The 16,750-nt window shown below is 38.0% G+C and overlaps 3 protein-coding genes across 6 annotated transcripts; all 3 read left to right on the top strand.

Annotated features, from left to right (window-relative positions):
• Positions 1–646: 646 nt before the first annotated feature.
• On the top strand, positions 647–4,765 carry LOC108169992 (protein SEEDLING PLASTID DEVELOPMENT 1). Of its 2 annotated transcripts, none has more exons than XM_017324410.3 (9): positions 647–1,493; positions 2,000–2,214; positions 2,305–2,455; positions 2,582–2,773; positions 2,965–3,127; positions 3,211–3,455; positions 3,681–3,857; positions 3,969–4,130; positions 4,257–4,765. In XM_017324410.3, the coding sequence occupies exons 1-9, from the start codon at positions 999–1,001 to the stop codon at positions 4,557–4,559; spliced, it is 2,103 nt and encodes a 700-aa protein (XP_017179899.2). In that variant the 5' UTR covers positions 647–998; the 3' UTR covers positions 4,560–4,765. The 2 variants fall into 2 exon arrangements, with proteins under 2 accessions (XP_017179899.2, XP_070674418.1); XM_070818317.1 differs by having other exon boundaries at positions 647–1,498; positions 2,005–2,214.
• Positions 4,766–7,296: 2,531 nt separating this feature from the next.
• LOC103442544 (glycine-rich RNA-binding protein RZ1C-like) lies at positions 7,297–11,719 on the top strand. Of its 3 annotated transcripts, none has more exons than XM_008381347.4 (4): positions 7,308–7,531; positions 8,402–10,434; positions 10,715–11,220; positions 11,327–11,719. In XM_008381347.4, the coding sequence occupies exons 3-4, from the start codon at positions 10,718–10,720 to the stop codon at positions 11,550–11,552; spliced, it is 729 nt and encodes a 242-aa protein (XP_008379569.2). In that variant the 5' UTR covers positions 7,308–7,531; positions 8,402–10,434; positions 10,715–10,717; the 3' UTR covers positions 11,553–11,719. The 3 variants fall into 3 exon arrangements, with proteins under 3 accessions (XP_008379568.2, XP_008379569.2, XP_070674414.1); XM_070818313.1 differs by having other exon boundaries at positions 7,345–7,531; positions 10,564–11,220; XM_008381346.4 differs by lacking the exon at positions 8,402–10,434 and having other exon boundaries at positions 7,297–7,531.
• A 3,234-nt stretch (positions 11,720–14,953) lies between these two features.
• Positions 14,954–16,750, top strand: LOC103442697 (protein NUCLEAR FUSION DEFECTIVE 4-like). The gene has a single exon (XM_017334286.3). The coding sequence runs from the start codon at positions 14,954–14,956 to the stop codon at positions 16,748–16,750; it is 1,797 nt and encodes a 598-aa protein (XP_017189775.3).

Here is a 16,750-nt window from a genome sequence, read left to right as displayed (position 1 = left end):
GCTCTTCCGGCGTGTTTAGGTAACAAAATGTTTTAGTATTTCATCCTGTTCGTCGCCTTTCTTTACGAAGTCTCTCACTAATCTTTCACCATAGACTATATCAGAATTTGATTTGTTGGTAGAAGATCGAATTTGAGGAGTGGTTAAGTTGGTTGAGTTTTAGAGTCCAGGAAAACCCGCCGGCAAGAGCGGTCTTCGTTGACGGCGTGCACCATTCTTGCACGGCTAGACGACTGATTTGTGTTTGGGTTCAGATCTTGCTTCAAAGTCTTGAAAGTCGACCTAATACGAAACTGAAATAGGGGAGGGAACCATAAAAAATTCTCTATATTCTACAGCAAAAAAAAGTTCAATTTCCACACATTTTTGTCACTCGTGTGCTAATTTTGTCGATAACATGACGAACTTGAACATAAATTTGCAACAATTAGTCGCGAAGGTTGATACTAGTCTAACCAAGCGGATTTCCGTCATAATAACACAGACCGCTATCATAATTTTACCAAAATATAGAGAAATTCTTGTTAGATCTCTAAAACAGCCATCACTTACTCTCCGTGATTATTTTTTGTTCTAAAAAACACTAGTCGTTGATTTTGCAACGACAATCCATCTTTTCAGAGATCGAGAAGAATAATTATTTTTTTAAGAGCTAATAACATTCCCAAAGTTTAAATTGTGGAGTGCAAGAAAGGAAATAATGATTTTTCTATAGAGTTCCAAAACTAGAAGCTTTGTAAAATATGTGTGGCTCGCGACGCAGCCCCACGTGGCTCAACTTCCATTGCTTTCAACGGTCGCTAACCGTTTGTTAGGTTGCTCTTAGGCGGCCCCACTTTCCCTCCAAAACTCCAATCGCGGAGGAGATACCTCCGAATCTTCTTCCATCCTCGCCAATTCGGACACTTCATAAACTACATCCATAAAAAAATAAAAAAATAAAATAAAAATCAGAGTCTCTTTGTAATTGTATTAAAAATTAATAATTCAGAGGAAAAATGAGAGCTTTGAGCTCGCAATGCGTGCTCGTTGATTTGCAGAGCTCATGGCAATCGGCGAACCAGATCCCAATCTCGACCCTCTGCTACCTTCAGAACTCCAAATTCACCTCTGCAGTCTCTTCGGCATTTCGTCGAACTCGCGGTGGGCGTAAGCCGGTTGCTTCGTCCAAATCCTCCACCCCATGGATTCCGGCCCCGGAGATTCGGAGGCCGTCCTATCGGTTCTATTCCGGAAATGGGTTGGTTTCAAATTCTCCGAATTTGAATCCGGGCTCCACGTCGCAGCCGGAGGTGGCTTCGGAGCTGGGAATGTTACTTGAATTGTTGCCTTTGAGGATGAGGAGTGAGCTGTACAGGCACGAGGAGATTGGCGAGCTCGTTGAGGTTGTGATGGATTTGGGGAGGAGTCCGATTGCGAGGTTTCCTTCCGGTGATTGGGTGATGTCCGAAAAGCCGGTGAATCATGAAGATCTACGGCACGCTGTATCGAAGGTTTGGTGCATTCTTATGCAGATTGAGACTTGAAAAATTAAAAGTCACATTTGCATGACATAAGTGTTTTTGGGTAAATCTTTAATTTGGTGTTAGTGGCGGTCTCTCTGGTTTAATTATTTGTTTTAATGATTGATTAAATTGTTAATTTTGAACCCTTGTGTTACTGGTCATGCAAGTGATTGGTAAATACCTATTAGCTTTGTTTAGAAGGGAAGTTATAGAGTTCGTTTGTGAATGCTTTTAAAATGACTGAAAGCGCTTTTGGCGAATTCTTTTTTTGGAATCAATTCTTAGTAAAAAAGCAAGTCAATCCTAGAAAATCACTTAAAAACTTATTAGAAAAAGCACATAACAGATGCTACTTGCAGAAAATACATCAATGCTTTTGAAAGCCAAAAACATCTTCTCCAAAAACGCTTTCAGTCATTTTAAAAACACTTTTAAACGACTTCTTAACTATTTGTTTATGTGTTTCTTATACAAAGGTACTTTCTTTTCTGTAGGTTAGTGAGTTTTCAGATGACAACCGTTCAGGTATTAACAATTCACTACACCGGATAAGTGCTATTCGAAACCGGAAAATGCAAATCATTGGCCTCACGTGCCGAGTGGGACGAGCTGTGTCAGGAAGCGCTGAGATCATACGTGACTTGGTTGAGGGCGGCGGTTCCATCTTGGTCATTGGACCTCCTGGAGTTGGGAAGACAACCTTAATCAGGTATTGCCTACTCCTGGTTCAAGCAAATGAACCTTTAATTCCATTTCACTTGGCATCAGGAATAAACATGTTATGAATTTGTCCGTGCAGAGAAATTGCTAGAATGCTGGCAGATGATCATTTGAAGCGTGTTGTGATTGTGGATACATCTAATGAGATTGGTGGAGACGGAGATGTTCCTCACGCAGGAATAGGTCGTGCAAGGAGGATGCAAGTTCCTAATGTCAATATGCAGCATAATGTGAGTGTTGACAACAATTCTATTGCTTTTAATCTCCAACTGTTGCTTTAGTTCCCGAGTAGTAAATGTGCATTGTTTTTCCTTTCACCCAAATCATCGTTTTACCCCTTTTGAACTTTTGTGCAGGTTATGATTGAAGCAGTGGAAAACCATATGCCCGAAACAATCATAATAGATGAAATTGGAACAGAACTTGAAGCATTGGCTGCCAGTACTATTGCTCAAAGAGGAGTCCAACTAGTTGGAACAGCACATGGAATGACGATAGACAACGTAATGAAAAATCCTTCTCTACAGATCCTTGTCGGTGGCATAGAGGTGCAGTGCAATGCTACTTGTCAATTCTACCATTTACTAGTTGTGCTCAAATCTATTAGTGCTGCTTGTTGGTACCATATAGGAGATATGGCATATCCCCACTGCAGATATTGTGTCGAGACCTTACCAATTTAAGGCTTTCGCAGATAGAAACTGTTGATTGACTAAAAGCAGTTTTGATCTGAATGCAGAGTGTGACACTTGGTGATGAAGAAGCAAGAAGAAGGAAGGTACAGAAGACAATTCTGGAAAGAAGGGGGCCTCCTACATTTACATGTGCTGTGGAGATTATATCTAAAACAGAACTTCGTGTGCATCACAGATTAGATGCAACTGTTGATGCTATACTGGCTGGTATTTTGCACTTCCCTCTTTGCTCTTTGGATTGACATTTCAAGGGCCAAAATTATTCTAAATTGAAAATTTTTTGGTTGCAGGAAAATCTCCTTTGTTTGAAATCCGTCATGTTGATGCAGATGCTAGTGGCTCTCGCAAGTCTATTTCAATACCTGAAAAGAGCTATCTACAAGTGTCTGATTTTACTGCTAAAAAGAACATTGATGCCGCTGATATAGAGTCTGACAAGGAAGATCTAGACCATTCTCCTACACGGTCCAAAAAATTGAGCAGCAAAAGATCTGTGAAGAAGAGGAGTTTGCCGGTTTGTGTATATGCATACAAGGTATATTACTTAGGTTTCTATTTGCTTCACTCTATATTTCAATTGGAAAATTTCAAATCCACGCTCATTAAACTGAGAGCAAAGGTCACACATCATCTTAAGCTCTGATTCTGTCATTTTGTAGTAATAACTTCATGAATTTCTCCAAAACGCTATTAGTAAATAGGTTTTCACAAGGCGGATGATTTGTATTAACAAATTTTTTATTATTTTGATGTACTGTAGATCCTTGAAGCCGATCTTCTACAAGTAGCAAAGGTAATGGGGCTTGAAGATGAAATAGAAGTAACTGATGATATCGGAACAGCTGATGTAATAATAGCATCCAGTTATGAAATGAAACAGAGCCCATGGATCCGCAGTGTAACAAAGTTCCACGACTTGCCTGTATTTGTCATGAAGGTAGCCTCTCTTTCGTTGTTTTTCGAAGTTCTCTGTTTGTGTATCTATTCTACATTTGCATTGTATGGTACACACCATACACGCCATGGCTCATTCGGTTTTGTTGTCCAGTCAAATACCATGGCACAAATGGTCAAGGCAGTTCGGATGATTCTTGAAATGGAATCTGTTGGCTCTTTGCGAAAGCAGTTAGTCAATAGTTCTTTCGACATTGAAATTGAAGATGATGCCCCGAAAAGAAAACCATCTTTGGAAGAGATTGATGCATTGGAGGTACATTTTCCTTCCCCAGTTCTCCGTTTCAGTCAGTAAATTCTCAGTTCATTCCACAACATAATCCTTAGGACCTTACCTATATCATTTGCTTAGTACACCGTTTCTCCTTTTTGTATGTCATAGGAGGTTCGACTTGCGATTGAGTACATCGTGATTCCTGGTGGAGAGCCAGTCGAGCTTCTCCCAAGACGCACTGAAATAATCGCCCGACAGCTTGAGCTAGTGGAAAGTTATCAGCTGGCTGCCGAAAATTCGGGCACCGAGATGAATCCGAGGTTGCAGATTCTTCCGATGAGATTAAACAAAAAGAAAGCTTCAAAACCTGTTAAATCCGGTTCAAGTTTTCTGGAGGTGATTAACTCTAAATCACCAACCGGCGGAGGGGGAGGAACCAGTGTTGCTAGGCTGCCTCTTATATCTGAATAGAAAAGGATGCAGATTGCTGCCTCAACTGCAACATTTTTCAATCGCTGGTTGATAGCCCACTTCATTTCATGTATAGTCGTGTAAATTATGTATGTCAATTAATGTAATCATTTCCCTGCCAATTAAAAAAAATTAATGTAATTATTTCGAATAATGTGACAAGCTCTTTGGAGCTGTTTCTTCTTCAACGAAATAATTGTTGAAAAGTCCCACATCGACTATATCAATGACAAAAGAATAGTTTAAATACCCTAATCCCACTCCAACTAATACTGAGACATTTTGTGATAAAACTCAACACCTAACGGATTGTGCTGGTGGTAATTACCAAGTTGGAAACAATATCGGTGTTGTTGGAAGTGGGCCGTATGACCCGTCTCTCTGATAATTCTACAATAATCTCTATATATAAAAGGAGCAACCCAATTAGTGAATAATTTGAAATACCAAAAAATGATGTCATCCGATATTAGGACTGCCTTTGTCCAGGCGTTGCTGGATCATGACAAATATTAAAGCCAGTTTGTTGAGGTGAACTAGACACAATCGTCAATCACATCCTATTAGACCCTGGTTTGTCGGTCAGCCTTTTGCCCCTGCGACCCGAGCCAATCAAAGCAGAAGTTAAGGTCAAGATGTTCCCCAAAAACGGCAAAAAGCTCTAAGCCAACCTCGAAACTACAAAGCCGGCCAAAATCATCAACAATTTCGTCCTCAAAGAACGACGAAGGTTCATATAATACAGTTAATCAATTCCTAACATGACCTGTACGGTGAATGTCGGCAAAACCTAACATGACCTGTACGGCTGAACCTATAGCTTATTAATCAATTCCTGCACACAAGTCGGAATCACCTAATATGGTCTGTATGACACATGGAAGATAAGACCAACAAAGTATAAATAAATAAAAAACAAAAGAAAAAAAATATACATGTAAATAATAAATAATTTCTGTAACAATGGAAAACGAATGAAATTGTACAAAGACTTATTTTTCAGAGTGAATAGTAATGTCTTTGCCTCGCAAGCGGGATGAAGGGCTGGTTTGATATTGTTGTGCTTTAAAAAAAAGCTGCTGTGAGAATAAGCGGCTGTGCTGTAAGAATAAACGGTTGTGAAATAAATCAGCAGAGTGTTTGGTAAACTTTTTTGTAAAAGTGCTTTTGGAAAAAAAAAGCAGTCTGATAGTGGGTCTTTTCATTAAAGGAGCACTGTAGCTCCGTGTGCTTTGAAAAAAAAAGCCAGTTTACCAAAGCTGCAAATAGCAACTTCAGCTTTTTCCTTTGATTTCAGCTTATTCTCACAACAGCTTCCAAAATAAGCCATTTTTTTCAGTTTACCAAACACCTAAAACCCTCACAGCGTTTTTTCATGGGTGCTTTTTTTTTAAGCACCTCACTCCCAAACCACCCCGAAGACGCATGAGGCGAGGTGAAAAGTGGGTAAAGTAAGGTTTTCGTCCAAGCACATGAGCATAGTAATAAATAGGAAATAATTAAAGGAAGAGATTCTTATTTTTTCTTTTATAAAAATAGGGATTAGGTGTAGGATCCACACAATATTGAATTTTTACGATTCGAACAGTCTATTTTTCAAGTTGCACCTCATAGATCATCCTTGCAAATAGAAATAATGAAATTTTATCTTGATAATTAAATAAATAAATGGTTTCGGATTGAATTGAATTTTTGCAAAAATATCTATGAATTGAGACTTACAAAATAGAAAATTCAAATCGTTAAAGTTCGATATTGAGTAAATCCTATATCTAGTCCTCATTTAAAAAATAAAAATAAAAAATAAAAATCCCTTTGCATCTCTTATATATAAAGCCAGAGCCTCAATTTGGGGTCACGGCTTCGACAAAAATATTAGGACCAAATTGCCCCTCAACCAAAAAAATCCAAAAGCAGCCCAATATATAAATCAAATAATGCAAGGATAATTTGGTAATTTGATCATCATAAAATATAATATAAATATAAGTGAGAAGAGAAAAGAATAAAAAAAAAAGGAAGGATGAGGAAAAGTTGATGGTGCCCATGTGGAGGGGAAAGAAAAATAAGGAAAATCATGAATATTGTGTTCAAAACATCTTAACAGGCGTGTAATGCTGGTTATAAAAAAAGATCTTTCGCACGCAGATAATAATATGATTAAATAAGTTGTCAAATGATTTTTTTTAATTTTTTTTAACAAATGATATTATCTATACTAAGGGGAATGTGGTGGGCTTAGCCTCACAATGAGTTAGCAATAATATGATTCAATCAGTTGTTTATTAAATATTATTTTCTTTATAAAAACAGGTTTTTCGCACACGGATAATAATGTGATTAAATTAATTATCAAATGATTGTTTTTTTTTTTAAACAAACGATATTATCTACACTAAGAGGAATGGGAGGTAGGCTTAGCCTCACAATGGACAAGCAATAATGTAATTCAATTAATTGTTTATTAAATATTATTTTCTCTATTCTTAATGTAAATTATATGGAAACCGATTTTATTATGTGAATTCAGCTGTTTTAATTAGTTTATGAGGGTTTCTTCTAGAATGATCTAAAATTATTCATTTACGTCAAATATTTGATTTTTCTTTTATCAATTTACGCATATAAATATATTTAAAATGTGTAAATTGTGTGTAGCATGTTGTGATTAAAAAATATTTTCTGCACACGTGTAAGCGCACATGAAGGCTTGTCTAATAAATAAGCAAATAGAAAAGGGGCAAAATCGAAGTAGAAATACAAGAATACGACGCGGGTAGGGTTTGGCTCATCACACAGTACAGGCAACAGAGATTGAGAGAGATTGAGAGAGAGAGAGATTGAGAGATTGAGGGAGAGAGATGGCAGGGAAGGAAGACTACCGTATATTCGTGGGAGGGTTGTCGTGGGACGTGACGGAGCGTCAGCTGGAGAGCGCTTTCCAACGCTTCGGCAAAGTTCTTGAAGCTCAGGTACCCTCAAATTTTTCCTAGCTAGTTCTTCGATGATTAATCTTCCAATCAACGCGTAATTATATGTAAACCCTAATTGTTACCAATCCTATTACCTGTTAATTGTGTCAATTGAAAGATGCATGCGTTTTTAGGCTTCAGCTGCTTTACTTTGCTAGCAAACTATTGGAAAGATCTTATCCTTTTAATTTTTGGTCTGAATTATATTTGAATTTATGGTTTTAAGAGGTGAAAAAAGTCCCAAAATTTTCAGTCAGTTTCAGGCTTTAATTTGACCCTATGTTTACATTTAGTTGATGTTTAGAAGGAAAACAGTCGAAATCTTTGTTGCAAAATTTTTCGTCGTTGTTGTTTTGGGCCTTTTGTTTAAATTAAATTTTATCCTGCCTGCCCAAGATATTTGAAGTACAAATTGGTTGAACATTCTCGGAAGTTTTTGGTTTTGATGCAGGAAGTTCAGACAATGATGGTACATGGCTATAATGCATGTTCAGTAATTGTTTGATTGATCCTGATTATCGATTTTCAGATCATGCTCTTTCCACGTGTTCAATGAGCTTGTTATGCCCTATTGTTTTTTGTATGAAGTGAGTGAACACGAATGAAACAAATAAACTACTCACTGAGATATTTAATTGTCAGTAGTGCCATTCTGACCTCATGATATATCCGGTTGTACATGTATGAGGAGCGATGATATTTAATTCCATGTGTGTAACTACGGTTACTTATGTTTATTTTGATTTTATCCTTTTCTTTTGATAGTTTCTGTTGTCCTCACTTTGTATTAATTCTCCTTTATTTGTTTTCATGTCTTTTTGGAATGACGGTTATGATCTTTTGGTGCTGTACGTGTATGGGTTTTCGTAGAGATATTTTTGTTTGAGTGATTGCATCGAGTTGCTGAAGCTTGATAAGATTTGTTGGGACTAGTTATAGTTGATGGTTAGAATAAGTATCAAGGCAAGAAGTATAACACAAACAGATGGTATCTGGATGCGTGGAATTGAGTTCAAGGCAGCCCAGTTAATTGCTTGCTTGGTCTCATCTGCTGTATAGTAACAAAGATTTATTGGTGAAAAAGATTTGTTGGTGAAAAGATTTGTGGTTGGGATCCACAAGATTTAGCGATGAGAAGATTTGTGGTTGTGATAGTCTTGGAAATTCGGAATATAAGTAAGGCTTTGAGGGTGGGCCCACTAATCATCAATTTACAAGATATGGAAACTTCGAGAAATTTATCTTTTTTGTAGGGAGTATGATTCTGTGGCTCTGCAGCCTTATGTCTGACATAGTCATTGTCTAAATCAGAGAGTTTTGTTGTCTCTTGTTAGTTGTTCTTCAGATGTGTCAAACTCTTGATACCTGATCTTTTAGTTATGGTCCTCATGGAGGTCTGCCAGATATAAAATTCGAGCTTTATTGGATGAGGCTGCAAAGTATCAAGCTTAGTTACTTTATGTTTGATACAGTTAGTCTGAGTTAATCACTCTAAACTGCGTTTTTCTGGCATCTGCTATTGTGGAGTGCTCATGAAGTCTGAGCCTTCTTTTCAGTGAGTTGAATTTTGTTTGAACTAGTTCAAACTTTTTTTTATGAAACTTTTTTTTTTTTTTTTTTTTTTTTGTGGGGACAAGAGATTGAGATCAATTTCACTGTCATGTTTTTGTGGGTCAGTAAGTTTATCTAGTGCATTATGAACTCAACCATCTACCTGGTAGAGTCAACATAGGCCACACTTTCAGTCTGGTCACTTCACTTGCGGGCACATTCATGCAATCCATTCCGTGAATCTTATGAGACATCGTCAGGATCAGTAGCGTCTTTGCAGGTTCAGAAACAGTGTTTAATTGAGGCTCAGTACTTTGGGTTTGCATGGCAAGATGAATTCAGCAACATCAACACTCACCAGATATCGATGCTGCCAGTTCATCAGTAGTTCCAGTATTGATTTAAGATTTGATAACTTTGGTGGAGTAGTACTTTTGGCTACCTTGGAATCTGAAACTCCAAACCTGTTCAAGTTTGTAGTCAGGGTATATGGAGTAGGCATGGGCACACCTTTCTTTTTCTCTCTTTCTTCCTACCCATTGGCATTTCATCTTTGGGAACTGTGGTGGCGAGTTTTTTATAGGCGATTGTATGATAATTGCAAGTACTTAAAAGTTGTCAGAATATCTTCTATCAGCAAAGGTTGTCCAAACATCTTCTATCAAAAGAGGTTGTCAGAACATGGATCTCCATGGCTCTAGGGTATCTTTTATGAGTTTAGTAGGTCTAAGTTTTCTGGTTGAAAGGGATAATCAGGATTGTCATCGGTTCTGCTATTTTGAGCTGATAATTGGATGGAGCACCTTTGCCGTCTTTGACTGATTTTTGTGTTTTTTACGAAATTAATGAAATGCTACGAGAACGAGTGATTATGGATCGAGTCGGGCATAGTCTGCAAAATGAACACAGTTTTTGAGGTATCTTTTTGTGCTCTATTTGGTTTGTTTTGAATAGTGGAAAGATCAAATATTGTGATTGCTGCCTTTGTCTGAGTGATCTGCATAGCTTTGTTTGGGGGAACATTGTTTTCGTGAATACAAGATGGATGCTTGCCTGGTGTCTGCAGTGTTATCCTAATTTCTGGCAGTCTTATGTTGGGATTAAGGATCAGTGAGAAGTAAACCTTATCACAGATATACTGCTAGCGCTGATGACCAATTCAACTTGAATGTTTCTGTTTGAGAGTAGATACATTTGACTTTGTGGTGGGCTAGGTATCAGTTTTTGCTGGATCTAATTTATTGGATTTTGTGGGAAGTCAAGATCTCAAGTGATGGATTCCTCTGTATTTATCAGAATTTTTTTCACATTGAAACACGGTTCAATCTGTTATCCATAATAACAAGGAGAAAGTAAGTTATCAACTTGTTAAATTTTAATTACCAGTTAGGATGCGTGCTAATATGTATTGCTAATCCATATCTCATTCACAAATTTTGCTTTCATATTGTGTGTTCCCTGTTTATTAATTCTTCTTCCAGCTTCTCAGCAATTGAACTTCTGGCTGGGTGATGGAAGTTGCTTTTAGTTTCTCATTGTGGACTCCTGGGAGTAGTTGATAGATTACTCTCACTTTTGGTTAAAATGGATGAATTTCATTTATATGAAATGGCTAATGTGGTACTTTTATAGATCATGATGGAAAGAGATACAAACCGTCCCCGAGGTTTTGGGTTTATTACATTTGGAGATCGGCGAGCAATGGAAGATGCAATCCGGGAGATGCATGGGCGGGAGCTTAGTGATCGCATAATCTCTGTGAACAAAGCTCAACCCAAAATGGGAGTGGGAGGAGCTGGAGAGGATTCTGACCATGGCTACAGAGGAGGTGGCTACTCATCTGGTGGCAGGAGAAACTATGGGGGAGGAGATAGACCTGTAGGACAAGATGAATGCTTCAAGTGTGGTCGACCAGGACATTGGGCCCGAGATTGCCCTTCAGCGGGAGGCGGAAGAGGCGGTGGAGGTTCGTTCTCATCACATTCTAGGTTTGGGGCTGGTGGCCGTGGGGATCGCTTTGGTGGAGACCGTGACCGCTACATGGATGACCGTTATGATGGAGGGCGCTATGGAGAGAGGGACCGTTTTGACAGCAGAGATGACAAATATGGTAGCCGTGATCGCTATGCTAGCGACAGGTATGAGTTACTGCTTAACCGCTTGTTCCTTTCTCTCACTTGTGATTGCTCTGAATAGTAGTAAACAAAATCCCTTTTACTCAACCTTTGCCACTTTTCCTTGCAGGTACCCAGCCGGTGATCGTTTTACAAGTGACAGGTACGGTGGTTCTGATCGTTATCCTCAAAATGGTTATGGCAAAGATAGAGGCTATGATAGGGATGGTGGCGCAAGAGGAGGAGACAGGTATGCAAGCGGAGGGCCAGCTAGAGGCGATAATTACAGAAGCAGGCCTGGTCCTTATGACCGCCCTAGCAGGGGAGGCCGCCCATCTTCCTTTGACCGTTACTAAATGTTGCTGTTGGGTGATTCGGCTGTTTTCATGAGACTTGTAGCTGTTTTAGCTTATAATCTTTTAGGTTCTTGATGTGGGATGTTGTGATTGCAATTTTAATGTAGGATTGATGGATGATATGCATTTTAATTCAGTATTTTCCTTTTGGGTTTTACAGGCCTTAATTTCGTCCAATGTCAATCATTTTGATTCTTTTGTGAAAAATCTCTGTTAAATAAAAATAAAATGATAAAAATATCTCATTTTTGGTCAAATCCTATTGTTTATTAAAATGAGGATATTTTTGTCACTTTGATCCTCATTATGCAAAGGTTTTTCACGGAATGACCAAAATGAAAGTGATGAGTTATGTTAATTTTAAAATCATTGTTTTGTTAAAAAGTCAAAAAGCCTATCACTTTCAATTATATTTAGTGCACTCTCAACATTTGTTTGAATCTTATGGTAATATTTACAATTAAAGGGGAAAATTCTATTTTTCATGTCAACCAAATTCGCGAACAGAAGCGTGATCCAGTCGGAATAGTCCATAACCTCCGATTAAGAGAGAATGGGGTTGATTGGGGGCGGTGTGTTGAATCCGAATTGGACTACCTACATATATTCGGGAAGGAGAATAAAATCACTAGTGTAGTTCTAACAAATAATGGTTTGATGTGTGCACATCGTGAACCATCATTGCATAGGCGTATAGGAGATGAGTTCTCTATGGACGTATGTCTATCATTGTGTTTGGAGTGAGATGAGCCTATTTTAGGCGTAGAGAGAATATGAGAGAAACGTATTGATTAGAGAGATAAATGCCCAAGCTAGGGTATTTATAGAGATCTTCATAGTCCTTGTAGAGAGAGCAATGCCGATTAAATAAGGAGACTATCTCAGAGGAAATTTAGGATAAGATATCCAACCTTCCTAAAATTATGATTATGTTACTTAATTCCCAAGATATTCTAATTTAACTTGAATTAGGGTTTAATTACTTGGGAGAAGTAATACAGTTTGCAGAATGCCTATTTGACTAGTCAGCCTGTTGGAATGGCTTACTCTGACTATGATTAGGAAGCCTGACTAGTCCGATCGTCTGAATTTCATGGGCTATGGGCATTCTGGTCTTTCTTGCCACCCAAGAAGAAAATTTTTCAATTCCAATCTTTTCCAAAATGACAGATTAGAATAGAGATTTTTTTTTTCATGTCAAACCCCTTCTAATTCACTCAAAATGAAAAATCAATTTTTCTCAACCTTGAATATCTCTATTCATTCCAATCAAATTTTCTATACCGAACAAGGCAATCTACCACTAAATTTACCTAAACTACGAGAATGAAAATTCAAATTTAAGGTAGAGGATTTTCTTATTACTTGACTAAAGTCGTGCCTGCATGCACCCTACAATCTAAGTTTCCCTTTTCCTTTGAGGGTCTAAGTTTCCCACTATGAGCAGGGCACGAAGTAGCAAAGTAATTGAGAAATTTTGTCTAACAATTGACAAACTCATAAATTTTAGGATCTTGATGTATAACAAATAGCAATACCGCATTTGAGGTTTATGGGACCAACCCCAAAGTCAAGAGGCAGCTTCTAATAATAATATTATGTTATGTGATGAAATTAATTAAGATGTGATAAATTACAAGAGTTTAGAATATCGGTTGTGGGTGATAGTTTTCTCTCTTATTTCTCCCTCAGATGTGTAAACGCATCGACTAAGATATCAACACATGTGTGTGTGTTTGGTTGCTATTTTTGCTGGCATGAGAGAGATGAATACTAGGAGAACAACTTACATGACAAGAGTACATCATTATAATAAGAGCATGTGAACGAAAAATTTATACATATTTTTATTGTATTGGCACGGGAAACCACCGTAACTGTGTACTTGTGTCACATAAGTCATTCTTGTAAAGTAGAGATATGTAGCAATAGCGACATTAATGATTGACCTATACTTTATTGCAAAGCATGCAATTCTAATTTAGTTCTTGTAACTTTCATGTGTATGAATCTTCTGATTGTATTTATGTTGAATGTAAGAGCTTACATACATCAATTAAATTTTCCTTTTGTCCTTATCCTACAAACTTTTTTTTATTCTCAATATGTAGGCGGCCAAAGTTCTGATAAAACGAGTAAGAGTCGAACTCTTTTGTCATATCCAAAAAGTATATAATATACATCTTTTTATTTAAATCTAAGTGAATGCTCTTGCCAAGCGTTGTTGGTGGAATTGGATACGATGACTATTTTTAAAGAATATCAGCCGTACGTATATACAAGTCACCTTCCAAATCTTTTGCTTAGCAGTATTTGTATATGTACCTTTCTCCCTTAATTATATTCAAAATCGATCAATTTGATAAATAGAATATCATTAGGAGAAGTAAGCAGATATTGTCAGCCTGGGCCTTTAGCAACTTTGATTAGTAATCGTTCAAGAGTAAGAATCCAATCTATCAAGATTATATATTGGATTATGTCCAGCATATAGTGATTAAGTTTCTTAATTCCTGTGTTATCAATCATTGGTAGTTCATTTGGAATAATATAATTTGTTAAGGTAATTAATATGTTATGGTGATTTTTTTTTAACATATATTTGTTAGATATTGACATATCACGGAATAACCAAAATGATTAAACTATGCAAATCGTGAACCACTTTTGTTGATTTTTTAGTTAGGAACAAAGAGTTATGCCAAATTCAATATGGACCGTTTTATCTAAAAAACCGATAAAATTACATGTATGTACTTTGTTCACTTGGCCGGCCCTTGTGTTAAATACGAGAAGGAACTGGGGAAATTTTTTAGAGTAGAGACAAGCATCATGTGATTAAAAAAAATTAAACAGAGGCAAAATCAACCAACTCCAATACCATTTTGACAATTCTTTCTTATTGATAAGACCAAATTTATAAGAGGGTTCCTCTCTTTCCTATCTTGAACAAGAAAATTTGTGCTTTTCCGTGAACACTATGTTTCACTTCATGAGTTATAATAGGTGAACGGCAAAGTTGATATGTTTCATTATAGAATTATATTAGACAAAACACATGTATGTATTGTAATTTAAGTTGAATAATATTAGGATAATACTTACATACCCCTATTACTGGGGATGAGTTTATTCCCCTAGTTACTTGTAATATCTTCACCTTGCATACCCCTCTTATTATTTTCTTTCCAAATTTGCAATTCACTCCAAATTTACTTGAAATTATTTTATTCTAGGTGAACTAAGTGTTTGTTTTCACTACACTACTTTTGTTTTTCATTTTCTAATTGCTCTCACACACTCCCTTTGCATCTATCTATTGAAACCTCCGATCCACCAACTTCTTCGCTACAACAAACTTGTGAGAGACTGCTGGTGCAGTTCAGAGGGATAAAAAAACCATGTTGGTTTCTGGACCTGGTGGAGGATGGGAGTGGAGTAACACCAAAACCCTAACCCTCCAAGTCCTCAATGGGCGGTGGTTCACGGTGTTTGCTTCCCTCTTAATCATGTCAGCCTCTGGCGCCACCTACATGTTTGGTCTTTACTCCAGTGACATCAAATCTGTGCTGGGATATGACCAAAGTACCCTCAACCTTCTCAGCTTGTTCAAGGACTTCGGGTCCAATGTTGGTGTCCTTTCTGGTCTGATTAACGAGGTCACATCCCCATGGGTGGTCCTATCAGTGGGTGGAGTCCTCAATTTTTTTGGTTACTTCATGATTTGGATGGCCGTGACCAAAAAAATTGCTAAGCCTCAAGTTTGGCACATGTGCATGTACATTTGTATGGGTGCAACTTCTCAGTCTTTTGCCAATACTGGATCACTTATCACTAGTGTCAAGAACTTCCCGGAGAGCCGCGGCTCCGTTTTGGGGTTCTTGAAGGGATATGCTGGCCTAAGTGGTGCTATATTCACACAGTTATACTCTGCTTTTTATTATGACGACACCAAGGATTTGATTTTGTTGATTGGGTGGCTTCCTACTGCCGTTTCTTTTGTTTCTCTTAGAACAATTCGGATTATGAAGGTCATTAGGCACCCCAATGAGCTCAAAGTGTTTTATAATATGCTTTATATCTCACTTGGGCTTGCTGGATTTTTAATGGTTATGATTATAATCCAGAAGAATGTTCATTTCACTCAAGGTGAGTACGGTGCTAGTGCTGCCATGGTTATTTTCTTGCTTGTCCTCCCACTTGCTGTGGTTATTTTTGAGGAATTTAAGATCTTGGAAGGCAAGAAGCTCGAGTTGAATGGCGGTTCGGACTTGAAAGTAGTTACCGAAAAGCCAAAATCAGAAGAAGTTGGCGTTACATCTGATCTGTCACGGCCCAAGGAAGCGCTTGCCACCACTACCAGAGAGACTGAACCGTCATGCTGGAAAACTATGTTTAGGCCACCAGAGAGAGGTGAGGACTACACCATACTCCAAGCACTTTTCAGCATTGACATGCTCATTCTTTTCGTAGCATGCATTTGTGGTGTTGGAGGCGCATTTACAGCAATAGACAACTTGGGTCAGATTGGAGCTTCTTTAGGGTACCATAAACACAGCATAAGCACTTTCGTGTCACTAGTAAGCATATGGAATTATTTGGGTCGGGTGGTGTCGGGTTTCGGCTCCGAAATCTTGTTAAAAAGATACAAATTCCCTCGTCCTCTAATGCTAACCCTAACCCTCTTGCTCTCTTGTGCTGGTCACCTTCTCATTGCCTTCAATGTCAAAAATGGTCTCTACGTAGCCTCCGTGATAATAGGGTTTTGTTTAGGTGCCTTATGGCCTCTACTTTTCGCCATAATTTCTGAGCTTTTCGGCCTCAAATACTACTCGACTTTGTTCAATTTTGGGGCATGCGCTAGCCCGGTTGGACTATACTTGCTCAATGTGAGACTCGCCGGGCACATATATGACAAAGAAGCCAATAAGCAGCTTGCAGCAAAAGGGCTTGTGAGAGAAGTAGGTGAGGAGCTGACTTGCGTTGGGGGAGAGTGCTTCAAATTGTCCTTCATCGTGATTGCAGCAGTTACATTATTTGGCACATTTGTGTCGCTGGTTTTGGTGATGAGAACGAGAAAGTTTTACCAGAGTGACATATACAAGAAGTTCAGAGAGAAAACAGAAGCTGCTGAGGGAGAGATGGCCATGGCTGGTGAAAATGGTGTCAAACCTTTGGCAACCAATGGAAGATCATAG

The sequence above is a fragment of the Malus domestica genome, chromosome 01, assembly GCF_042453785.1.
Source record: "Malus domestica chromosome 01, GDT2T_hap1".
Classification (NCBI taxonomy): Eukaryota; Viridiplantae; Streptophyta; class Magnoliopsida; order Rosales; family Rosaceae; genus Malus; species Malus domestica.
The sequence above is the reverse complement of the archived record's forward strand: the minus strand, read 5'-3'. Positions and strand labels throughout refer to the sequence as shown.

What these genes read in the sequence shown, in the direction of transcription:
- LOC108169992 (XM_017324410.3), top strand. Translation starts at nt 999, where the DNA reads ATGAGAGCTTTGAGCTCGCAATGCGTGCTCGTTGATTTGCAGAGCTCA. An exon ending in TGTTGATGCTATACTGGCTG is followed by an intron (nt 3,128 to 3,210) that starts GTATTTTGCACT and finishes TTTTGGTTGCAG; the next exon opens with GAAAATCTCCTTTGTTTGAA. An exon ending in AAGAGATTGATGCATTGGAG is followed by an intron (nt 4,131 to 4,256) that starts GTACATTTTCCT and finishes TGTATGTCATAG; the next exon opens with GAGGTTCGACTTGCGATTGA.
- LOC103442544 (XM_008381346.4), top strand. Translation starts at nt 7,421, where the DNA reads ATGGCAGGGAAGGAAGACTACCGTATATTCGTGGGAGGGTTGTCGTGG. An exon ending in GCAAAGTTCTTGAAGCTCAG is followed by an intron (nt 7,532 to 10,714) that starts GTACCCTCAAAT and finishes GTACTTTTATAG; the next exon opens with ATCATGATGGAAAGAGATAC. An exon ending in GATCGCTATGCTAGCGACAG is followed by an intron (nt 11,221 to 11,326) that starts GTATGAGTTACT and finishes TTTTCCTTGCAG; the next exon opens with GTACCCAGCCGGTGATCGTT.
- LOC103442697 (XM_017334286.3), top strand. Translation starts at nt 14,954, where the DNA reads ATGTTGGTTTCTGGACCTGGTGGAGGATGGGAGTGGAGTAACACCAAA.